The sequence below is a fragment of the Coloeus monedula genome (genome assembly GCF_965178545.1).
Source record: "Coloeus monedula genome assembly, chromosome: 2".
In the NCBI taxonomy this organism is placed as follows: Eukaryota; Metazoa; Chordata; class Aves; order Passeriformes; family Corvidae; genus Coloeus; species Coloeus monedula.
The window spans coordinates 54,615,029-54,640,609 of NC_138782.1; the positions used below are offsets into that span (position 1 = coordinate 54,615,029).

A 25,581-nucleotide genomic window follows, 5' to 3' on the forward strand; every position below is an offset into this window, starting at 1 on the left:
GGGCTTTGAAATTAACATCTTTAACACCAGATGGTTTGTACATAATCACGGTTTAGTACCATCCTGTTCCAGCTCTGTTTTTTTCAGAGACAAAACAGACTTAAACTTGGAACAAGCAGTTGGCTGTAGACTTCTTGAAATAATGACCCTCTCTTTTTTATATATTTCTACAGCTATAAATCATTTGCCTCTGGTTTTAACCATAATTATAATTTTAACATCCAAGAGTTTGCCAACTTTGTTAGTTGCAAATATAAATGCAACTTTTGATGAGTTATAAACAGCACATGACAAATGCCACAGGCTTGATTTAGCTGGTCCAACCAAAAAACACAACCCAATGTATCCTGATTTATAGAGATTAAATTTAAAACATAACTCTGTCCAATTTATATTTTTCATGTATTGTGGCCATCCATGTCCAGTAGAGGGAGAAAAATTATTTTAGACTAATACGCATTTTGAATTTTGTTTATGGTAATGCGGAGGGAATTCATAGAATAAACTGAAATCTATCTCCACAAATACTGGGTTTAAAATGGATGTGAAATTTCACTCATCATTTAAGGCCCTCTTATTTAACTACAGGATAATATATAGGAGTGAGAGATTGGAGATTCGCTGTAAATTCTTCACTGATAAACAGGAAAAAGAGGTCTTCAAGAGTCCAGCATGCTTCAATTACGAGTGTTTAAAAAAAACTCAAAAGAATTTAAAGAAACTTGGAGATACAAAAATTTGAATGAGATATTAGAAGTTCATAGTAAGATTTTTGTAACCTTTAGGCCAGAACTGTCACAAGCAGTAGAAACAGTTAAACTGAAATAAAAAAACGTTGTTTCTAAAAGCTATCCTTAAAAGTTAGACTAAGTGTATCACTCTATCACTATGAGAAGTAGCTTTAAGTTCAATAGGGAGAAGGCAGTATTTTGAGACAGCCAGCTGCCAATCTTTGAGAAAAGATACACTTATGAACACACTGATCATTTAAAACAATATTTTAGTAGAAGGAGGGAGGTAAATAGAGACTGGTGGCCATTGTGTAGGGGTGCAGCTGATCATGGAACAGTAATAACATGGGGAATCTGCTTACCAAATTACAGCAAAACCAGACTGAACAATATGGGTACATCATCAGGGATGGGTATTTCACCAGTCAGGACCATTGTTGTAGCCCTTTTCTTGTGAGCATGGTGAAGACTGTGTGTTGTTCTTGCTTCATACTCTCTTCCCCCATAATTCTTACATTTTTTTCTAAATTTCCATGTCTAAATTTTCCTTTGCTCCAGTGTCTTTCTCTTTCTCTCCTCTTGCTTCTTTTGTTCTTTTAAACCTCCAGAAAAGCCTCCATGCTAACAGCCTCTTCCTTCCAAATGCCATAACCCACAGTTTCTCCATATGAGGGGGGCCTTTTCCCTTTGCATTCATTCCTGCAACCCCCTTGGTTACTTTTCAATGTTACTTGGTTTATTTTCAATGTTGCCAGTTTTTCAATCTTATATGAACCCTGAGATTCTAAATGCTTTTTCTAAAGCTGCAACACATTCAGCTTTATGATGATATGGGGATTTCAGCTGGAAACGTCTTTATGTTTCTTTAAGTTAATAAGCATTCACTTGTAGAAGAAAATCTTGATGGCATGGAGCCTAGTGAATGGTTTAATAGTTAAAAGACAGACAAAAATTAACTGCAGTCCTTGAATGTTTTCAGTGTTTTAAGCTACCTGCCCTTGCACATGAGGAAATAGCTCACATTCTACTTTCTCTGGTAGAAAAGATCTTTTTGTAAGTTGTTAAAACACTTGGACTTGAGCCTTTCTGATTACTGTTTCTGCTGACCAGCAAGGGTTTTGGAAGGATTTATGCATACAGCAGCGATGGTTGCCAGCTCAACTCACACCTAAGCTAGCTGTCAGCTAGCAAGCTGAGGAAATGAGGGACATGTGTTTCTAATAGAGCAGAGCCCTTGGGACTGAAAGGGTGGAGATACTGCAGTAAGCATCTCAACCACCCATTCTAATGCTAACGAGGGGTATGGCTTCGAGCTGAGCGTAGAGAAGTCACAGCTGCATAAAGATAGCCTAAAACTACATACTAAGCAACTTTCCCTTTTTTTATTGAAATTAGGTTGTGTTAGGAAAACAGCAATATTAGTGTAGTTAGGGATTTTTTTCCTTCAACTGAAGGCTCTCGTTTTTTGCATGGAACGTGGCTGCCATCTACTGATTCATGCTGGATCCGTCTGTTCGGAAGAATCCGTTTGGATTCTTCTGCACTGGTGATGCCACACCTCGAGTCCTGTGCCCAGTTGTGGGCCCCTCAATTCAGGACAGACATTGAGGTGCTGGAGCAAGTCCAGAGAAAGACAACAAAGGTGGTGAAGGGTCTGGAGCACAAGTCTGAAGAGGAGTGGCTGAAGGAGCTGGGCGTGTTCAGCCTGGAGATGAGGAGGCTCAGGGGAGACCTTATCGATCTCTACAACGCCTTGGAAGGAGGGTGTAGGCAGGTATTAAAAAAAATAATTGCCCTAGGGTATATTACCGTGTCCCGCAACCGTAGGGAGGAGGAGAGAAGATCCAGCAGGCAGGAATTGTGCAGCAAGATTGATTGATTTAATTATTTTACAAACTCTTTAATAGACTTTTTTCTTCATAGTCTAATTGGACAAAGGATCGGCCACCCCTTGGGAGTGATTGGCCAAAATCCTAAAACATCCATTACCAAAATATTTTTCTACTATACTATAAACAAGACTTTTCAAGGCCGCAGGTGTTTCATTGTTTACATAACTCTGCTGCTTCTTCTGTGAGAGAGAAAAGTCTCTCACGGGCTTAGAAAATAGCAAGAAAATCCTTGCTAGCAGCATTTTTGTATCCACAGGCAGGTGGGGGTCGGCCTCTTCTCCCAGGCAGCTATTGACAGAATGAGAGGAAATGGCCTCAAGCTGAGCCAGGGGAGGTTTAGGCTGGACATTAGGAGGAATTTCTTCACAGAAAGGGTGATTAGACATTGGAATGGGCTGCCTGAGGAGGTGGTGGCATCAGTGTCCCTGGAGGTTAAGGAAAGACTGGACGTGGCACTGAGTGCCATGGTCTAGTTGACATGGTGGTGTTCAGTCAGAGGTTGGACTCAGTGATCTCAGAGGTCTTTTCCAACTTAATCAATTCTGTGATTCTGTGATTTGGTGTTAGCTGGAAGGAGCTGGCTGGTAGACCATCTGGTTTCAAGCTGCATATAAAATGCTGGTATGGTTGGTGGTCCTTCATGTTTCTTGAATTTATTCAGCTGCCCAGAAGCTGAGAAGGAAATAGAGTCATGTTTAGCAACTTCATTTGCTGGGCCCTTCTCTCTTTGCCTGTAAAACAGCTTTTGTTTCTTTTGTTGTTATTCTACCTCAAAACCATCCTACTCAAATACTTTCACTGCCTGTATTATTTTGCTTTCTACTTCCATGGATCTTTAAAACCTGAATTCTCAAGTTTGTCTGCGAAAAAAATATTTGGGAACTAGTCCTTCTCTCAGGACTTCCTTGTAACCTTTTATCCAATTCGTGATCTTTATGTCTATGAAAATTCTTTTAATCATGTCTTTACAAAACAGCTGGGCAACTGATAAGAACTGGTTCCTGTTTGCATAACCTCTTTGCAGAATTTCACTTGTTAAGAAAGATCAACCAGCTTGGAAAAAAATGCACTTGATGAAACCTTTCCAACTCAGTGATAAATTGTCCATAGAGTAACTGGACTTTACACCATCAAGCACCTGACTCCCTAACACCTCTCAAATGGCAGTGTCCAAACTTACTTACTGTACTACTGTGGTGGACTTTCAAGCATTGTTACTGACATCCCAGTCACAAAGGGCAGTTACTTTAAAAACACTTGCTCAGAAAACTGTCTTGTAACTTGCATTTGAAGAGATAAATTGATGTTAAAAGATTCCACAGAAGCTAACAGTGGTTGAATTTGGCCTGGAGCAGCCAATTCTGTGAGGTATTCCTTTGCCCCGGGGTTAAAAAATCTGATCTTGTTTGATGTCAATAAATGAAGCCCATAAATTTCCAGTTATGAGGCTTTAGGAACTGCTGTGATAATCCAGAGAATACATTAAACTGAGATTCACTTGCATTGAATTTGAACTGATTTTATTCTAAAATCCTGGAGGCTATCTGATAAACACATTTGTTTTCATTTTTATTACAAGATCGAAGAATGAGTAGAACTGCCTAATTCTGCATCTGAGTGCCAGGTTAAGCAAATGGACATTTTTGTGGCTTTACAATGGATTTTGCAGTCAAGGTTTAGTTTTAAATATACGGCCAGGTAGCAGGAATACGTAACCATGGTCCAAGTTCCATGAGGTAACTGGAATTAAACAATCTAACTTGCCTTTGCTGTAACTTCTGAAAGTGTAAAATGATACTTTTGCATTTTTATCTTTTAACACATAGATGGGTCATTGTGACTAATTAGGGTGGTCTGTGTCCAACTGGAATAATCTCAGTGTCTGTATTTTAAGGGACGTAGACATAGACAGATGTAGGATATAATATGGCAAAAGCTGCAGCTGCTGCTCTGCTATTAATTTTCTAAGACTGAACACCCCCTCCCCACCTCCTCCTTTCAAACGCAAAATTCTCACTGACTTAAACAGAAGTTCTCACAGGTGTAAGAAGTTTATTCATAAAAGGACTTCCATAAAGCACAACTGCATAATGAGAAGAATGATAAAATATGCTGGTCTAATCAAGAAATTAGGAGAATGAACAGTTTAGAAGGTATTTTTAAAAGGAAAAATGAGAGCTAACATACAGACTTATGATTGAAACATCTCATGTATTCAAGCTGATGCACACACACCGAGCTGATCTATGTCCTACGTGGCGTATAAAAGAGCAGATTGTCTCCGAAACTTGGAAGTGATTCCTTCTGCGCAAGGAGGCGATTTTGCGGGCTCGTGTATCCCGAGCCGCCGCTCGGGCAGCGCCCTGGGCCGCCCCCTGCCATCGCCAAAGATGGCGGTGGTGGCGCCGCGGCTCCGGCACCGCCCGGCGGGCGGGCGCTTCCGCCGGGGCCGGGGGCGCGGCGGCTCCTCCGCGGCTCCTCCGCGGCTCCTCCGCGTTTCGGCGGAGGCCCGGGCGGGGGCCATGGGCACGACGGCGGGCGCGGGGGCCCTGCGGCTGCCCGGGCTGCATGGGTACGCCGTGGAGTTCTCTCCATACTGCCCGGGGCGCGTGGCCTGCGCCGCCGCGCAGTACTACGGCATGGCAGGTGCGGGGGGCGGCGCGGCGGGGGTGACCGGGAACGTGGCTCCTCACGGGAGGAGGAGGAAGAGGCTGGAGACGTGGGTGTGCGGAAGGACAGACGGTGTCTGCCAAAGCATTTGGGGACGACTTTCCTTTCCGCTGCGTTTGTTTTGCTGTGGGACAGCGCCTGTGCCCCGCGGCCGGGCCGGGGGTGGCGCGGGAGCTGCCCCAGCCCGGCACAGCCCGCCGGGATCTGCCTCTCGCCGAGTACCAACCCGCTGCTGCCGTGGCGCTTCTCACGACGCCCTCGCGGAGGAGCGCTCGTTTGATAGGGTCGAGAATAAATATGGTAGTAAAGACATGCACAGAGTGAATAAAATGTCTGAAAACAACTTTCTCCGGTGACAGGACCCGAGGGAATGGCCTGAAGTTGTGTCAGGGGAGGTTTAGTTTGGATATTAGGGAAGGGCTCTTCCCCCAGAGGGTGGTTGGGCACTGGAACAGACTCCCCAGGGAAGTGGTCACAGCACCAAACCTGGCAGAGTCCAAGAAGTGTTTGGACGATGCTCTCGGACACGGGATGTGACTCTTGGGGATGGTGCTGTGCAGGCCCGGGAGTTGGACTCGATCCTGATGGATCCTTCCCAGCTCAGCGGATTCTGTGATTCTGTGGCTTCAGCTGTTCTTGTCTCAGTCCCTCAGTGTCCAGGCAGGCCCTGGTGACCCTGTGGTCTCTTGAAAGAGCCAAGCTGAGTGTTTCTCAATACTGGCACCTTTTTCATTTCCAGTGGGAATATTGCTCTCCAGAACAATTTTTTAAAAAAAGTCTAAGTGTAGAATTATTTCAACAATATCTCAGTCAGATGAGAAAGCAGAACCCATGTGTGTTTTATCAGAACTGAATTATTTGTTTAGTTTCTGGTGAGCTGTGTTTGTATTACTATATTCAGGAAGGGGCGGGGGGGAGAGGAAGTATTCTGTCTGCTGTGTTATCAAAAAGACAAAAGGGAATCCCATATTGGTATGTCTGTCATATGAGGCCCATGGGGAAAATGCACTTTTATGTTTTGTAAGCAAGTCTTTTTCAACCTTACCTACAGATATACTAGAGAAAAAAAAACCAAACCAAAAAAAAAACAAAAAAAAACAAAAAACCAAAAAAAATCCCAAATCAAACCAGAACCATCTGATGTAAATGAATTACTGTTTTAGAGAATATGAGACCACAAGATGTTTAATTATGCAAGTAATTGTTTGGCCTCTTAAAGTTCAGGTACCCTTTGTGTTTGCACACTGAAGCTACTAGAGAACCACCCCAGATTCCTTTGGCATCGGGGAACTAGTTGTGATGTTTTGTTTCATTTTGCTGGTTTAGGTTGTGGAACTCTGGCGATGCTGGAACAAAACGAAGCTGGGATTGTTCTCCTCAGGAGGTAATATAGGTTTGTATTTATTTTTGTAAGAGAAAAATTTACTGTGTTCTTGTGAGTACAAGGCACAACTAATATTTTGGGTTATTGTTAGGGATATAAAGTATTTTTTCTATGCTGAAGTAGCTACTGATACAGGTCTTTGTATTTACATATAAATTAAGGTATTTGTATTTACATGTAATACAAAAGATATGTTTACATTGCATTGATTTTGTTATGGTAAGTCATCTGGCTTTCAACATTTCCGTAGTGTAAACCATTTTATAGAAAGCTGACAATGTGAATTAAGAGCAGCTTCTCTGCTCTAGCTTGAAATTATAAGTTCTAGCTTTTTAGGAACAGTGACACCTAGATTTATGCCCTTATGATTGTCTTATACTGAAAATAGGGCAGGAAGCTACATCAAGCTGTGGAGGTCCTTCCTAGGAGATACAGTTTTCTAACAGCTTGAGTGGAGTTTGGTTTTGTTGTGGATGGAAGGAGGAGAAAGGTTAGAAAGGTGGGAGATTAATACTTGACTGTTATTAACTTAAAATGTTTTAAGGAAAGTCTTGAAACAGTGATTGTTTAGATTAAGGCGGCAGACATAGAAATGGTTAAAAAATAATTAATCATATTCAGAGAAACTGTTTTTCATTCATTGTTATAAAACAAGACTCTTTGAAGATGTTCTGTTACTTTTGCTAAGTACTCTGGTTTAGTACTGTTCGTTTCTGTTTCCAGTGACTCCACTGACTTTGTGGTAGAAAGTCCTCTTAAGTTCCTGACCCACAGACTGTTGTTTCCTCTGTCAAAGTGTTCTGTGCATGGCTTTCCCTTCATTACTTTCCTATCATTACTGCAGAGTGCCATGAAATTTGACCTAAGCTTAGCTGAACCTTCAGTGAAAAGGGGGTAAATAAATTCCTATTTGCCATCAGGTAATACTACAGTCTTTGATAGTTGTGGCAGAGTAACTAATATATGGCATCAGATCCCATATGGTGAATTGTTGGTGTATTGAGAGCCTCTTCAAGGGAGTGTAGAGATCTTCAGTAAATTCATGGCTGTGTTTCTGTTGGGTTTTCATTGTGACTGAGATTTGTAATGGTGTTGTGAATTGGATAGGGCTCTCCCAACACAGTTTTCTTTCTTTCTTTACCACAGTTGTTAGAAACAAAGTGTTCTTACATCCTGGAGAAACCATAGGTCAGACTGAGGCGTGTTGTATCTCTGTTTGCGTGGCAAGTTTTAGACTGAACTCAGAGTTCCTTCTCTGTGTGTGGAAGGTCCTTAGCTCATTTATGCTTTAACTTAATCTCTTTTGACATACGGTTGTAGAAATTGATGTTCAAACAAGTAAGTTAATTGTGAAGAGATTCATTTGAAGCTCAAATATATAAAAATGCTGTTTAGAATGGTAAAAATGGTGATTTAAAGAAATACTTTCTTTGCATGTAACTAGTCCAGACTTTTATGTTGTGCTTTCTCACAGATTAATATCTTCATTTTTCCAATTTAGTTTTGATTGGAATGATGGCCTGTTTGATGTGACCTGGAGTGAGAATAACGAAAACGTGTTGATCACTTGTAGTGGAGATGGATCTCTGCAAATCTGGGATATGGCTAAAACCAAAGGTCCGCTGCAAGTGTATAAAGAGCACACTCTGGAGGTAAATCCAGGAAACGTAAAAAATTTAGTGGATGATCTTATGTTTGAATAATTAAAGTATTTATTTGTGGTCTTACAATCAAAAGCAGCTTTTTATTTTCTGCTTTTTAACTTTTTTGGGTCTGTGGTTTGAATTAATGAATATAAAGTGAAAGCACATATTCTTGTGCATGTTCATATGCTGTAGTAGGTACTGCTTGATTACACAAATCTAATAAATTCAGAAGTAGCACCTGTAGTTCCTTACAGGCTAAGTAATCATGAAATTACTGCAGTCACACTGTGATTTTTAGAGAGCCTTATTAGATAGGTCTAAATCAGACAGCTGATATATCAGTCTTATTCTTGAGGTTATGGAGTGGTACACATTATGCAGATCCTTAGCACTTGGGTTGCGCTCGGATCTGCTTTTCCTTTTCCCTCCTAGCATCTGTGAGATCCTCCTCAAATAACAGTAGTCAAATGTTGGGACAGTGTATGTTATTTTAGCCTTGGTTTGATACTGTTGCATTTGATTTTCTTAAAATCTCAGTTTCTTTATGCAGTGTTGTATGGGTAGAGAAGAATGTTATATTCAGGTTCATAAATATATTTGCATAGTTTTAAGGATATTTACACTGTAGTACGTATATCTTCCCTGAAGTGATTTTTCTTCCCTTTTTTTTAAGCTTTCCTTCTAACTCTTCATTCACTTCTATCAAGTCTTTGAACTTAAGTTTTAAACTTTAGTTTAAACTTCAGTTTTAGCCTGGATTACTGTTGCTTTATCTAAATGACATCAATCTCAATAAAATAATCTAGTAGATATGTAGTCAAAAAACGGATGGAGGAAATTCATTTTTGTTCCCAAAATCCTCAAGATTTTTTCAGATATGAAGCACAAAGCTAAAAGCTGAGTGACTGCAGTTACACAAGAGTCCATCTTCTGTGCCTTATTTTTTGGTAGTTTTTCTACTTAGTTTTAATACATATATTGTGTAAGCTGAGAATTTTGATAGAGGAGTTTGTAGTTGTCAGGATTTTGTGATGGTGTTCAAAGGCTGACAGTAGTTACACAAAGACGTAGGTGAAGCACAGTAGCAATTTTTTTTGTTAGTTTGTTCCTGTCATTTTCTCATTGAAATTCTGTCAGTAAGTTTATTTTAGTTCTGCTACACCTTCTGTTGTTTGTGAAATAAACATTTCTGTTCCATGTCCTAGCTGAGCATGGGAAGCTGGACATATTCAACCATGTTTAGGAAGTATTAGGAAACATGGGCTGAGTGTTTATTGTGAGGTACGAGAGGTTTGTGTTGATTCTTTATAAACTTATATTAAGAGGATAGATCTCAGAAGGAATTCACCTAGTAGTTTGTGGTAAACACTGGCAGACAGTGTTCTCACTACCTTCCTAATCCTCAATCCCTGTCTGACATTTTTAATGACAATTTTGTCACTGCATTTTTTATTATTGCTAATGCACGATTGACACGGATCTGTTTCTCTTTTTCTAAATGAGATCATTGTCCCTTCTCAAAAAGAACATGCATTTTTAATTTTAAAGTGAATTTGTATTATCAAAGGACAAGGAGTTTTATTCCAGCACTAACCAACTGCTGAATCTCATTAATAAATTAGTCTAATTTACTGTGGTTTGGTCAAAATCTCGCTGGATTGTGAGATAATAGAATAGAATGCTTGAATTAAATTTGTCTTGTAAAGTGAGCCTGAACATTTATTTTAAGCTATTTTTTATGTTTTTACATATTTTTTCCCACATCTTTTCGTCTTGCCTGAGGCATTTCTTGCTGCTGTTTAGCCATAAGCTAGCGTTCATTTATTTTAGGATTGAAGATAAAGCACTAAGAGATTAACAGCTAAGGTTTTTGCTGTGTTATTAGTCTTTCCCAGTTGCTCAACACAGCTTCCATTGAAGTGTCTGTAAATTTATGTTGGAGGATAGCATGAAGAGGAAAGAATAAAAGTGAACCTTACTTGCTTCTTTGCACTGTCTTCTTTTCATCCTCTTCCCATTGCCTAGACCTGTCACGTGCCAAATGGACAGTATCTCTTGTTTTTCCCGAGCCTGTTGTCTGTTTTGTTTGTAATTCTTGCCTGAAGGAGAGTTTGCCCAGGTCCTGCTGCCTCTGCTGCAGCTGCAGAGCGCTGAGCAGTCCCAGCGCTGTGTGCCATATGTGCCCAGGTCCGTGTCACAGCACGTGCTATGCAGATCTACGTGCTGATAGCTTGGGAGCGAGCCGGGAGTCCTGTGTGTGCTTTGCCTTATCCGTGCACTAGATCTGATACATCCCAAGTACAATGTGTTGAACATGGGCTACGTGAATTGTGTGACACAGGTGCATGTTTCCCAAAGAGCTGTTTCTCTTTGGAAAATCTTGACTATGAATATGAGAGCCAAACACTGAGCTGTTGTGTGAAAGAGGCATACTATGTAGTGATACAATTAGGGGCATTTCCAAACAGCAGCAGCCTAGGAGTTGAACTTGGGCCATCACACAGATTCAGGGGTAAAGAGAGAGGCTAATGTTCATGAGGAGCTTGGGAGCCACTTTGGAGGACTGTCATGTCTTCCATTCTTAGAATATATTGAGAGGTACTGGTGTGTCTCCTTCGTTACTATTTTAGTAGGAAGAGTTAGTTTGGAAGGGAGCATGTTTTAATGAGTTTAACTAGTACAATTAGTTAGCTAACAAAAGTAGAAAAGTCAAGAGGTAAAGGTGTGGTTTGGCAAAAAACCCAAAAGAATTACTGCTCAGGTGGTTATATGGCTTTTGTGAAGTAGTGTCCCAGTACATTTGGGCTATAAGCTCCTCAAGGAAGGGGGTTAGTAAAAAATGGTTCTAGAGCAGCATGGCTTTCAGTATATGGGAGGCAGGACTTTGTAAAACAACAAAGAAGAGTTGCAGATAAAGCACCTTGTTTTCCTCTGGGCAGTGGTTGCCTTCCATTTATGGGAAATAACCAAATAGATGAAAACCAGTTCATTTAAGCTGGATCTAGTATAGACTGAAATATTTCTTAGGAAGGAAAATGTTCAGAAATAGCTAAATATTACCTCAATTTCCTTTCTCACACAGGATGCTTTCCATAGAAGACTTCGGCAATTTCTGGATTTCTTTCCCTTTCAACTTCTCTGCTTTTTTAATCTGCTGACACAGGCCCAAGCATATCCACCTTCAAAACAGGGTTGCTGTTATTAAATGCACAATTCCATCTATCCAAGACAAACACAACATCTAGTATGTTGACTTGCAGACCATATCCAGTGCGGTGCTAGAACTAGATTATCCCAGGTGGAGTACAAATCCTCGGTGGTTAGTGGCCCAGCTGCTCACAGCAGTGTCACCTACTACTTGTAGGTAGTGACCACATTTCTGAGAATTGTCCTGGGAGTTCTGATTGGGTCAGGAGGTGAAGTGGATGAACTGTTTTATCTATTATTTATCTGCCTTACACTGAAATGGTTCATGTCCTGCTGAAGCTTATTGAATCACTTTGGAGTGAGGTAAAACCGGACAAAACAGAATGCACCTTCCATCAAGTAGATAAAGATGTGTATTTGAAGATGGAACTTGTGCATGTGCTTGAGACTTGAGGATTTTAAATAATTTGAAGAACTGCCTTAGTGTATTTGTTTTTGTGAGGCAGCAGAGCTGAAAAATCAGCAGTGAAGGATGGAGTTAAGGTATCCTCTGTCAAAGCAGGGACCAGCATTAGAACATGCTCTCAGGGAAGAGGGAGCTTATTTCAACTACACAGTGAAAAATAATTCCTTAATAGCTGAAACGAGTAGTTGTGAGGGAAATTGAGTTTTTTATTTATTTTATTTTACTTGTTTGAGGATTTGGATGGTCAAAAAAGAGTGCCATAGACCCTGGAAAAGATGAAAACCAGGAGTACTTTATGACATATATTTTTTAGGAGAATTAGATATAATAAAAAAGCATTTATTGTTAGTCAGTTAAGATCTCAGAGTGAGCTCTGAAGAGAGATGGCATTTACAATGAGAGATGGCTAGCAATTGGAAACCGTAGATCTTTGAATAAAATTGGATCAGCGATACGAAAACAAGTCAAAATTATGGCTTTTAAAATGGTAGACTTCTAGTGATGGTAGTTGTATGTGGATTTTGGTATAACTTTTCTTTTTCCTCCTTTTTGGCTCATCTTTGCTTTTTTGGATGCTTGTCTTAGCCTGTATGTACCTTTAATGTCTGACTGAGATGCTAAATACAATTTTTGTTCAGGTAAATGGCGTTGTTGGCAGTTTTATTGTGCTTTAGCAGCATTTTTTTTCAGCTGGCTAGGATGCAATCTGCAGATCCAAGTCTATTTTGTGAAACTGTGGCTAACTATAGCCTGAAACTTGTATTCTAATGCTCTTTCTAACTGTGCTCTTATGTCATTTATAGGCATATAGTGTTGACTGGAGCCAAACTAGAGGAGAGCAGCTAGTGGTGTCCGGTTCATGGGATCAAACAGCCAAGCTGGTATGTTGGTTTTCTGCTGAAGCTGAAAAGTGTGATTTCTTTTGGATCTGATAGTTCTTTATGTTAAGAAACAACATGGATTCTCTTTTCCTGTTTATTTTTACCCTGTGGCTGAAATTCTGCTTTAACTGAGATGTTGCTTGAACTCTCAGTTGACACCAATTTAAGTGTACAAATGCTTTTTTAAAAGAAGTTCATTTAGTCCTTTCTGGATATATGAAGTTTTTTTTTCAATGTATGAAACGCTTTCCTTTCTTACTGAATGTGTATCTCAACAGTTTCCTTTTTTCCTTTATTCAGTGGGATCCAGCTGTGGGGAAGTCATTATGCACTTTTAAAGGCCACGAAGGGGTCATTTACAGCACTATATGGTCTCCACACATCCCAGGTTGTTTTGCATCTGCCTCAGGTAAGCATGATGGTAAAGAGGTTCTTAAAACAAAAACCCAAAGGCCACCTTCTGTGTTAGTGGATTAGTTCAGCACTTTGTCCAGCAGATGGTAGTGTGTGTCATATACACTTGGTCTGTAAAAATGGAACAAGGAAAGGTAAATGTATTGCTGCAGCTGGATTTGTAGGTTCTGTTACAATCAGTAGTTCATCCTCTTGGCCATTTAAATGAGGATCAGCAGTTTTCTAGCAGTGACCTTGTGGCAATTTTTTCTGTTATTTTATATAGCTCTCTTCCATTCATCTCACTCTTGTTACTGACCACTAAATCATGTTACATCCTTTATTTTGTGTTTTGGCCTATGTTTTTGTTCAAATTGTCTCAAGTGTCAGTAGACTATTAACTCTGTGAGAAATGTAGTCAGTTCCCATTGAGCTTTTTTAAGTGCTTCTGTAAATCTCTGTGCCTTTTTCTCCGGTAAAGGTAATAACAATTTTACTTTTCTGCTTTGGCCAGTGCTATGGGTCTTGCTGGTAAATACAGTCATAGTTGAGTTGGGTGTACCCGCTGGCAAAGGTGAGGTGGCAGTGTTTTCCAAACACTGCTCCTGCTTCAGAGGCACAAGGAGAGCTCTGGAGTGATACCTGGAGCCCAGGTGATGATTAACTGGGTGGAGGTGCTGTGAGCCACAGAGTTTGCCTGGGAAATAGAAGGGCTGTCTTAATACAAATATTGATAGATTAACTCTGGTGGCCTAAATTTCTCAGATTTCAAATCTGTTGTACTTCTGTACTGATTTAAATAGAAGTTGTTTGGCTCTTTCCTGTTACTGAAGTCAGAGAGTGTCTACACACAGATAGAAGAGAGTTAGAGAGTGTGTACACACAAGAGACACTGGTCTTCCCTATTCTCTGGGAATTCAGATGAAAAAATATGTGTGGCTTTCATAAAATTTCAATCTGGCTGTATCCATCTGATTCTGCCTGCAGGGTTTAGCTAGAATGATGACCAAGTCACATTTATTATTTGTTCTAACATAGTAGTTCTTGAAAGCCAGATGATGGAGCACAGATGTTCTCACCTTACGTGTGGATACCTGTCTAACAGGATGTGCAGAAACTTACTGGTTTGAGCCCTGTACACTGTATGAACAGTTCTACTGAAATGCAGCTATCCATATACTACAAAATACTAGCTAAGTACCGTTTGTTCAAGGTTAAGTACGTAGTGGCTTTTGCAAGTTCTAAGTAATGTTCTCTTTAAAGTCCTGCTTAGAACCCTCCTGTCCATGGTAGCCTTACTCATACAAAATCTCTGTCATTCTAGATGAACAAAAAGGCTTTGCTGATACAGCTAATTATTTCAAATTTGAGCCTCTAGGATATGAAGCCAAACTTATCTTCTAATACATTGTCACTTGAACAATTTTGGGAAACATTGATTGTTAGATGCTGTATGTCGTGGTACCTAAATTGGGTACAACAATTGATCTGTTCTTTGGGTGACTCAGTGGGTGCAGCTGTTAGAAGTTTTGACTAAAACACTACAGAGTTCCTATTCTTTTGTGAATTTTTCCTTTGACGCTTGAAAGGGACTAATATGCTACTGGAGCCTAAAGCTAATTGCAGTCAGTTTTCACTCACTGATGGAAAAACAACATGCACAAAAGACACAATATTTTTCTTCTCCAAGTACTGCTCGGATGTGAAATAAAAATCTGCTATCAGTACACTGATAGTGTAATTCTGGGTATAAAATCATTAGGTGAGAGAAAAATAAGTCTTCAAAATGATGGTGAACTTTCTTCCAGTTTCCAGAATAAAATGTCTGGTGTGCTTCTAAATGAAGTAACATAGAAATCATGACATGTTGATGTGGAAAAGGTTTCAGTGTTTACATTGTTTACATTGAAATTTTCTTGTGGTTTGATTGGATTGCTTCACTACAGAAAATATATATTGGCAGTCATTTCTTTGGTCAGCAGGATTGTGGCTAGTAGAAGTACTCATGACCCTCTAGCTCTGTGTATAAATGCCATTTCCTTATTGTAAAAGTATATCACACAGTTAATGTTCAAAGAGTTTATTGTTTAGTGCTTAATGACATTCTACTCTGTCAGTCAAAGCATGTGATGAAAGTAAAGTGGAACTGTTCAAGGAGGCTGGTTGTCCTCATTTAAAACTTGCTATGATCTGCATACTCTGTAAGGATGACAGAAAATCATGGGACAGAAAGCTAAATTTCACTGATGATTCATCTTCTATTGAGCTAAAGTTGGAGCTGGAGAGAAACTTGAATCTCAATGTGATAGTACTGTGTCAAATTTAGAGCTGTTCCCTTCTTTGGGATGCACTTGCTGGAAAGGTTGACCTGCAGTTTTGTGGTCTCTTATTTTGCAACTTTTTGTTGTCTTGAACGTTAGTAACTGAAATGTGTCTGGAGGGAAACTTTTTGTACTTCCTTTCATCTCACTTGGGTTTTCTCACTTTTTAAAACAATAGCTTTTTTGGATGTTGTTATTAAAAATTATTGAAACATTCCTTTCTTGAAGGAGTCTGTACTGATTTGGGATTGTAGGATGTCTGTGTGTCTGTGTCTTTTTTTTTCGCTCTTTTGCCCCACCTGACCCCTTTCTCTTGTCCCACCTCACACGTACGTACACACAACCGTGTACTTACTGCTGTCTTAGTAGTATAGTTGTAATGCTTGAGAAATCAACTGTTTCATGTTGCAGCATCTTCAATTCTGCATGTACTAGTAAAATAAGCTAGGTATGTTGTAAACTACAGATTGGAAAAAAATGTTGGTCTTTAAATACTTCCGGTTAAACTAAATGTAAGTAAACCGATGCACTCTTTTTTTTTTTTTTCTTTTAAAGGAAGTAAGCAAGGGGAAAGAAGGTTTAAAAATATTTTGCATGCCACACCTCTGCCATTTTTCTGCCTTTGTCTGAATCCCCATAGAATCCAGCAGAAGTTTAATTTCCATGTAACTAATTAGTTTGTGAACACTGAAAACAGAAAACCAAACAGAATCGCAAACCACAGTAGAATAGCTGCTCAAAAGGATCAGCTTATGCTTGAAGCAAATATTTGATTTTGAAATATGGCTTTCTCTCAAGCTATTATGAGACTAGGAAAAGAATACAAGTGAAGAAAATGAGAAATCTAAGATGGCAATATAAAGCAATTGAAAAAGAATTTGATACTAGGTACAGCTTTTTTGCTTCATTAAGTCTCCATTCTGCATACAAGCAAGAGAAACTGAGCTTGTCTGCAGTGGACAATAAAATGCAATTGAATTGCAAAAGATATATATGTCTGATGCTTTAGTTAAATTAGGTTTTATTCAGCATCTAATAAACTTCCATTTAACATTTACGGGCATGTGTGAGGTACTTTACGATGCTGTTATCTTCATGTACAATCATTTGTACTCTGAAAAAGAAAGTAAATTTTTTTAAATTGGTAGTTAATAGTAACAGAGCATACTGTTAATTCTGTATATGTAAATAAGTGCTGTTTTGATGTCAGTAACAATTTCTGAGCAGATAAGATAAGCAGGATGTTCAGGTGTACGTGCCGCACCAAACCAGAGCGCTGGTAAATGTCTGCCCTACGCTGTAAACACACTGATGTGGAAAATGTCATTAAAGGAGTGACATGAATGTTTAACAGCAGCCTCATGGCTAAAGCGGTTTAATGAGTCATTATGTCGTTTGCCTAGTAGATTTTTTTTTTATTTTTATATTTTTTAACCCAGAGAGCAAATTGGTGAGAAGCTCATAAAGAATGTTAGAAATGCACGCAACAGTAATATTTAGTCAAATGTTAATCAGTTCTACTAAGGGATTCTCCATGACTGCAGAGCAATAGACCTTGCTCAGTACTGTTGTTTATAAAGAAAGCATCCTTTTTAGTACCGACTAGATTTATTGTTCTTTAACAGTAGAATGTACTTAATGAATACCATTTTACCTTTATCTGCATAACTGTAGTGTTCTTTGATACAGATACAACACTGGCAAGTGACAATATGAATGTTTTGGATTCAACAAAGCCCAGATTTAGAATGATTGATTGCTATTTTCTTAAATACTGGGGCCTTAGTTTTAATGCTGCATTTCTTTTTAAATCACTCTTTAAGTTTACTGATCAGGGCAAGTATATAATTTTAATAACAACTTATGAAAAAGGGAAATAAATTTTTTTGAAATCTGCCTGACAATGTCTGTATTCATCGGTATTTAGATCAATTAATTGTATTCTTTGCTCAAAGGCTTATTTTTCAGACTGAAGGCCCAGGGCAAGAAATTTTCTTGTACCAAAACAAGGTGTAATAATTTCTGATAAATTTTTATTATGTTGACACAAGTGTTGGATGACTGTAACTTCGCTGCTTTAGAAATGAACTTGTAAATCCAGGTCCCACTCTTGTAAGCCCTTGCATTGAGTGCTAGACTTTAATGTTAAAACTAAAAACCATTGTTTATCTCATACTCTGTTTTACTGCCAGCCCTGAGTTAGTGAGCTGCCTTTTTTAAAAAGTCTCTTCTTGCTTACTGCTCTCTTGGTGATAAATGTGTGTACTAAAGGGATTGTCGAGCTGTAGTTTCATAAATCAGGCTGCTATGTAGTCTTGGTGCACCTTTCTGTGCTCGGTATTCAAATTGTAAGAAAACCTATGATTGAACAAATTATTTTGCATGAAATAATGAGCTGGGGAAGGAGTACATCTACTAAGAGAACATTTACTGACTTAGTTGGAAAGAATAGCCTTGAGTGCAGCTTCTCAGTAGAGGTGTTTTATATGTTTCTGGACCAAAGTTTGGGGTTGTCAGGTCTTTGACATCAGTTTTCTAAAGTTTCAGCTCACATTCCTGCCTCAGAAGTAGCACTGGGCAAAAGAAGGAGCTGTTGGAGAGTAGGGTTTGCGGACAAGGAATTCCAGAGATATGTTTGTTCAGGTTCCTTAAAAATGGAAGAAATAATCTGCTGTTTTCAGCTATGACAGCAGTTTCTCATGAGTTCCAAAGCACTTTTTTCTAGAGGTTTATATTTCATCCATTTGTGTGTGGCGTGGGTCCACTTTTTGCTTCTTATGACTCCTGGTTATTTTCTTGTTTAATGTGTTAGAAGAAATGCCATAGTGAACAAGGTTCAAGGCTTTGCAAGAAAGTGGTCATTTTTGGCACCCAAACCCTAAAGGGATAAAAGAATAAGATGCTTCAATTTACTGCATGGTACATTGTTGTACAAATGGAGCATCTAGAGGGCAAGCTGACTGTGGAGTTACTGTGGCTTGTTGCAGTTCAGCTGAATTGCTGTTTATACTAGAAGCTTTTGAAATACAATTTACTTGCTTAGTTTGTTATGCCAAATATATGTAATGACGTGAGGTGAGTGTTTTCATTTACAGTCTGTTACTTCAGGACATACCACCACAGTATTGAATTCATCCAAGTCTTGTGCTTTAGTGGTGGGGTTTAACCCCAGCCAGCCACCAAGCCCCATGGAGCCACATGGCCACTCTCCCACCAGTAGGATCAGGGAGAGAATAGGTAGGGTAAAAGTGAGAAAACTTGTGGATTGAAATAAAGATGGTTTAATATGGGAAGCAAAAGCTGTGCACAAAAGCAAAGTAAAACAAGGATTAATTCACTGCTTCCCATGGGCAGGCAGGTGTTCAGCCATCCCCAGGCGAGCAAGGCTCATCATGCATGACGGTGACTTGTGAAGACAAAAACCATCTCTCCAAACGTCCTCCCACTTCCTGCTTTCTTCGCCTACTTTATATACTGAGCATGATGTCATAGGTCTGGAATATCCCCTTGATCAGTTGGGGTCACCTGTCCTGGCTGTGTCTCCTCCCAACCTCCCATGCACCCCCAGTCCCCTCACCAGCGGGGCACTATGAAAAGCAGAAAAGGCCTTGGCTCTGTGTAAGCCCTGCTCAGCAATAACAAAAACATCTCGATATTATCAACCCTGTGCTCAGCACAAATCCAAAACAGAGCCCCGACCAGCCACTGTAAAGAAAATTAACTGTACCCAAGCCAAAACCAGCACATCAAATAAGCTTTACTAAATCATCCTCTAATGTACAAGCTGAAGTGTTTCTCAGGAAATGAGTTTATCCCTCAATTTATACTACATGCTAACCATGGTAAAGTACTGTATATAGTACATGCTATAATATAAAGCACTTTCAGGTTATAGTATTTTGTATTAGAATCTCATTATTATAAAACAGTTTAGTGTTCAGAAGAAATAAGCAGTAACAGCTTTTTACAGTAAATTAATTTGGGTTGTGTCACTTGGGTTACAGGTAGGTATCTAGCCAATATTGCCATTTGCTAAAGAATGGCTTAATCATAAGTCATAACTGTGGTCAATTTTGAAATAAAAAATTTTCCCAAGATTTATGTATAATCCTCTTGGGAAATACTGAAATAAAGATTTCACTAACTTTTTGTTTGCTTGTTTGTTTTAAAATTTAATTTATTTTTTTTATTCTTTTCAGAAAAAGAATTGGTTGGGCTCTTCCCTAAAATAACTTAAAACTGTTCTGATTTTTAGCTTGACAGCATTTTGTATCAGATTAAAATTGACCAGTTGGAAAGTATGTTTCCACTGGTAATTATGTGTACTTGCTAAGTAAGTTGTGCTCCATAGAGCATTGTGTTTATTTGGTAGCACTCTTGGATGATTTAATTAAAGCTGTTATTTGTGTCACTCTATTTCTGTCTCTGTGTGGAATCCCATGAGCTTTATTATCCCTGTTCTGAGTTTTCTTGTACCGGTTTAACCCCCTATGGACAACCCCACGCAGCCACTCAGTCACTCCGCCATGGGATGGAAGAGAGATCAGAAGGGTCAGAGCTGGAAAACTCATGCGTTGTGGTAAAGACAGTTAATAGGTAAAACAAAAGCTGTGAATGCAAGAGCAAAACAAGGAATTCATTCACCACTTTCCATGGGCAGTCAAGTGTTCAGGCATTTCTTGGAATGCAGTTCCGTCATGCGTGATGGTTACTTGGGAAGACAAATGCCATCATTCCAAACATCTCTTTCTTCCTTCTTCTTCCCCCAGCTCTGTATGTTAAACATGACACCATGTGTTACAGGGTATCCCTTTGGTCAGCTGTGGTCAGCTGTTCTGGTTGTGTCCCCTTCCAACTTCTTGTGCAACCCCAGGGCACCATGACAAGCTGGAAAGTCCTTGACTTAGTGTAAGCACTGCTCAGTGACAACCAAAACCTCAGTGTGGTGTCAACGTTATTCTCATCTTAAATCCAAAGCACAGCACTTGGAAGGAAAATATCTCTATTTCAGCCAAAGTCAGGACAATTATCTGTGATAGAAGCAATCAGCACAATCATTTTAACATGCATAAAAAAATTGGTTTTGAGAGTCGTGAGATTTGAGTTCTGCTTTTAATTCTCCCACAGATTTTCTGTTTGATTCAGGCTAAATAATTTGATCTGGTTTAGTATTTAAAAATACATATAAGTAAGCAAGTAATGTTAACTTGTAATCGTTCAGTGGCACTGCAGACATGCTTTAATTGCGATGGTTCTGGCTTTTTACAAATGTGTGTAGTGATAGAACAAGGAGTAATGCTTTAAACTGAAAGAGGGTAGGTTTAGATTAAATATTATGAAGAAATTCTGTACTGTGAGGGTGACGAGGCACCAGAACGAGTTGCCCAGAGAAGCTGTGGATGCCCCATCTGTGGAAGAGTTCAAGACCAGGTTGGATGGGGCTCTGAGCAATCTGGTCTAGTGGAAGTTGGTTCCTGAAAAGCATTGTACCTGTCCTAGTTAGAATCCTTTTCCCCTTCAGATAGTCTTTAAGGTTTCATGGAGTTTTATTAACCTCCCAAATACCTAACTATTTTTTGTAGTTACTGTTATACCTCTGCACTGTTTTTTATTTAAATCTTAAATAAACTTTATCTTTTCACTATCAGACATTGTCATTCACATTGGCAGTCTTTATCCTGTGTATAAGGATGATGTACTTGTAGATTAGCATCAATTGAAAAGTTTTGAATAGATGAGTGTATATTGTGTAGTTTTATTGATTCGTCCAAGATTTCACAAATATTCATTAGAAAGAAAGCAAGCAAGTACAATGTATAAACAATTCTGAAATCATAATTATCTAATGGACCAGTAAAAATCTGTTGCCATAGAGAAATTGCTTCTTACAAAAATAGAAATATTTTATGGGGGAAATGTTGGGTGCTTTTGTGGTTGCTTACTTTGGGATGTCAACTGGAAGTGTCTGTTAATGAATATGATTGTACTAGGTGTGCTTTCCTTGGACTTTCTATTATTATTATCCTACTTTTGCTTTATGCTTGTAGAAGAAGTGCATCTTCGGTATTTGTAGTAGTCATGGAAGTGTGGAAATTGCAAAATTTTTGACTGCAGGTTTTGTTGAAATTAAATGTAAATATTTATATGTAATGGAAATAAGTTTGAGGTAAAAAAAGGTTTGTTAAAATGTGCACTGAGTCAGGATTGCACTGTCAGGATTGCACTCTTTATCAGGGTTTTTTTTTTTAGTCTGATTTTTCCACTTAAATGGAAAAATTTGGTTTGCCTTTGGCTTTAAATCAGTCTTTTCTATTCACAGAAAGGTTCACTTGCATGTTGTGTTACTCCATTAAAAACATTTCACTGGTAGTGCCAGCCAGAATTAATAACTGCTAAGTCTAGCATTTTCAAAGAAATTTAAAAAAAAAAGGAAAATAACAGTTTTTTTTCCTTTTCTCATGCATCAGCGTTTTCTATTAAAAAAGAAATAATTGGGGCAATTGTATATTTAGTGTCAAAATTGATATTGGCCGAGTAACTTATTTTTCCAAATGTTTTTGGCCCTCACAATGCTACTGTAGCATCTCTGTAGCAGTTCATTCTAGTTCACCTGGGTTTATATATTTATTTGCTTGGGGAAAATGATCCTATCTGTAGTGAAATACGTGTTTCCCCTTCAAATCTCTGTTATCTGATAAAATTAAAATAAAAGCTTTTTAAGAAGTCCATTGTAATATCTCAGAAACACTTAAAACTCGACCCGAACTGTCCTCTGCAGGCAAGCAGATTAGCAAGGCTAATGGAGAGTGGATGGGTGTACTACCTGTTTTTTTGCCAAAACCCCGCTGCTCGTGTTTCTTCCTCTCCATATGTTGCCCTGTTTTTATAAGCACCGTAGTGATGTTTGAGGCTTCAGCTGGCTGCAGGGTGCCATTGTCAGGAGTGCTATTCGTGTACTGAGCAGCAGTCTTCCTCTTGACAGTAGGAGAGGGGAGTGAAAACAGTGAGAAACTGGGTGTTGTTCTCGCCTTAGAGACGGGGAATTTATCCACCAGGGGTACAGCATCTCTCACAGTCAGGAGGGCTGAGGACAAGGCAGCCAACACCAGAGCAAAGCCCCCCTAGCTCTGTGCAGCTCTGCAGGCAGAAGGCTGGACTCACAACATGTAGTGAAGCAAGTTCTCTCTGCCTTATTTTTTTATTCAAACTTTTCCAATGTTTTATGGGTTTTTTTGTGAAAACTGCAGGGTGTGGTAGTTCATGCAATTAGGAATATTGCTGTGGCTCTAAGGATGGTTTTATTTGATGTGTAGCCAGTTTCTTGAAAAGCACTATGATTTTTTTGTGCCCAGCCGTATATTTTATAGCCAGTGACCAACAGGGCACTAAAACCATCAAAATTCTTGTATATAAATGGCACTAAAATAATATTTATAAGGTAATATCAATAATTTCTTCAGTAGCAAGGTAAAACTGTTTTTTTTAATTTAGGTAGTATTGATACACGCTTCCTGTAGTAATCATGAGTGTTTCAATCACCTTTTAGTGATTAAATTTGTCTCTTGAATGAACATAGGCATAATCATAATTCTAATTAGTTTTTTCTCTCTGTAAGCTAGAGAGCTAGAGAATTCATTTTGCTGACACAAAGCTAAATATTCAGGGCTAATGAGAAAATCCCGATTTTAAAAATTGAAAAGCATAGTTGTCCCGTCAGCTGATGCAGCTTTCTATGTCTTTACCAGCCATTAGGAACTGAATTTGTAAGAAGGGTGTATACAAATGCTGAAGATCTTTAGAGGTAGAAGAAAATTTATGGCTGGAGGTAGAGAGAGAGAGAGACACAGGTGATTAACAGCTCTTAAATTAAGCTGGACTGCATTCATTGCTCTTTGTGTGTGTGTGCTCCAAGGTTAAAGCACATGTTGCCTTTCATATCTGTAACAGTTACAGTAGAATGACTCCATCTTCCAGTATTTCAACAAATGAGAGTAATTGCAGACTTTGTACATAATGAATATAGGTGATACATCTTAAATTTTCCTTTCATTGAAGGAATTTTGAAACAACTTGTATATCAAGTACTGTTCACTTTTCTTTGTGCCAAAAGCATTTGGCTAGGTGGTACCTCTCAGATGGCTTGAAAAGAAAGCTTTCTCATTATTCTGATCTTCTAAGTTCATTTTTAAATGGACCTTAAGCTCCTAGTTTAATTAAATGTTTTTTAAGTCTGTTACCCTATTTCCTTGTACTCAAATCTGAGTTTAAAAAATAGTGGAAGTGTTAGTAATAAAATGAAGTTGTGGGGTTTTTTCTCTAATGAAAGAGCAGTAGTAAGTTCAGATACTTTTTCTTGCATCAATCCAACTTTATAATGTGTCTATAATCTGCTTGCTTTATTTGGCATGCAACCATTTGTATTTCATACAGCTAAGAAACACTTGTCTGCTGAGTACTAATGGATTAACTAAATCCCAAAACTGATGCAACAACATTGAATCAATTTCTCTTTGTTTCAGGTGACCAGACTTTAAGAATTTGGGATGTGAAAACCCCAGGAGTCAAGCTTGTGATACCAGCCCACCAGGCTGAGGTCTTGAGCTGTGACTGGTGCAAATATGATGAGGTATAAAACCATTCATCCCACTGTTTTGCTAATTGAACCACTCTCATTAAATAGCAAGGGGTTTTACTGCAACATTATTGCATCTTCTCTTTATGAAAATATGTATAGTTGCTTTGTTGCTCTCATTCCCTATTACATTTCCAGAAGAGCTTTGTTCTAACAGATGGTCAGCCCAAGCAGATCAGAGATTTTGCTTACTCTTTTGTGTACAGGCAGAGTAGTTAATAGAGGAAAACCAGTTTGTGTTTCTGTGTGCTCTTTAATTTGCACACTGAGGACATCACTTCATTTATGATTTATTCATCCGTACTTTTTGATTTATCTAACTTTTTTATCCAACAATTAAATTGTCATGATATGTCTGGGTTTCTTCAAATCATCAGAACTTGCTGGTAACTGGTGCAGTTGACTGTAGCTTGAAAGGCTGGGATTTGAGGAACATCCGGCAACCAGTGTTCGTCTTGCTTGGTCATACCTATGCTATCAGAAGAGTAAAGGTAAGTTGTACTTTATTTCCCATTGCCCATCACTGAATTGTTACACAAATTTCCTGGAAACCAGTAATACTTTATATTATCTAATTACTAGGAAAAAGCCAACAGGATTTTAGACGTCACAGTGGCTGTTCTTGAAAACTTTCAGTTTAGCACTGTAAAACATCTTGATGTTTAGTAGATTACTGGGATTTTACAGTAAATGACATTTTCAAAGTCAGTGTATTTACACGAAGAGTGTTAGAGGGCTTGAGAGAGTGTTAGAATGTGTACTTCAGCTAAATTAAATGGGAAATATGAGAAGAAGAAAACACTTCCCCTTACTCATTTTCAAATGATGCTGTTCCTTTGTCTTTCCACACAAGGGGTCAATATTTACAGAAGACAAGGTATAGAGCTCATTGTGAATACGTACTTTTTGGTATACAAAAAAAATATTAATGTGTTTAAAGAGATTTTGAAACTTTACACATGAAAGGCTACAGGAGACTGTACTGGATCTGTGTACAACTAGAACACCCACCAATAAGAATTTGTTCTAGATGCACAATGACATTTTTTTCATGTTATATGAAAATATGTATCCAAAAATCTTTTTAGGTAAACTCAAAAACTATAACTATGTTTCAGTGTAAGATACTGAAACCAGCAAAGAATGTGAGAGTCAAATGCACCACTATCAAAATCTCCTGAAAAAGGAGATAATATCTAATCCTTTTAAAGCCTTTCAGGAACAGGTATGTTTATTAATATTTTCTGGGAAGTCTGAACTGGCAGAAAAAGGTTATCCTGGGTTGGTATTTTGCTTCACATGGCCTTGATGTGTTTCTAACGTATTTAGAAGTTATTGTGCTTAGTTTGTAAATGTTCATAAAAGGGTGTGACTCAAGTAGTAGTTCTGTGTCACAAATCCTGTTCGTGGTCAGACAA

General features: G+C 38.7%; 1 protein-coding gene across 1 annotated transcript in view; it reads left to right on the top strand.

The window, feature by feature from the left end:
• Nucleotides 1–5,088: 5,088 nt before the first annotated feature.
• PEX7 (peroxisomal biogenesis factor 7) overlaps nucleotides 5,089–25,581 on the top strand; it is a 44,363-nt gene continuing 23,870 nt past the window's right edge. The window contains exons 1-7 of the mRNA XM_082303021.1: nucleotides 5,089–5,269; nucleotides 6,620–6,677; nucleotides 8,179–8,329; nucleotides 12,740–12,817; nucleotides 13,118–13,226; nucleotides 24,051–24,157; nucleotides 24,541–24,654. Coding sequence (XP_082159147.1) covers nucleotides 5,146–5,269; nucleotides 6,620–6,677; nucleotides 8,179–8,329; nucleotides 12,740–12,817; nucleotides 13,118–13,226; nucleotides 24,051–24,157; nucleotides 24,541–24,654 — 741 coding nt within the window. The 5' untranslated portion in view covers nucleotides 5,089–5,145. The remainder of the gene's footprint in view (nucleotides 5,270–6,619; nucleotides 6,678–8,178; nucleotides 8,330–12,739; nucleotides 12,818–13,117; nucleotides 13,227–24,050; nucleotides 24,158–24,540; nucleotides 24,655–25,581) is intronic.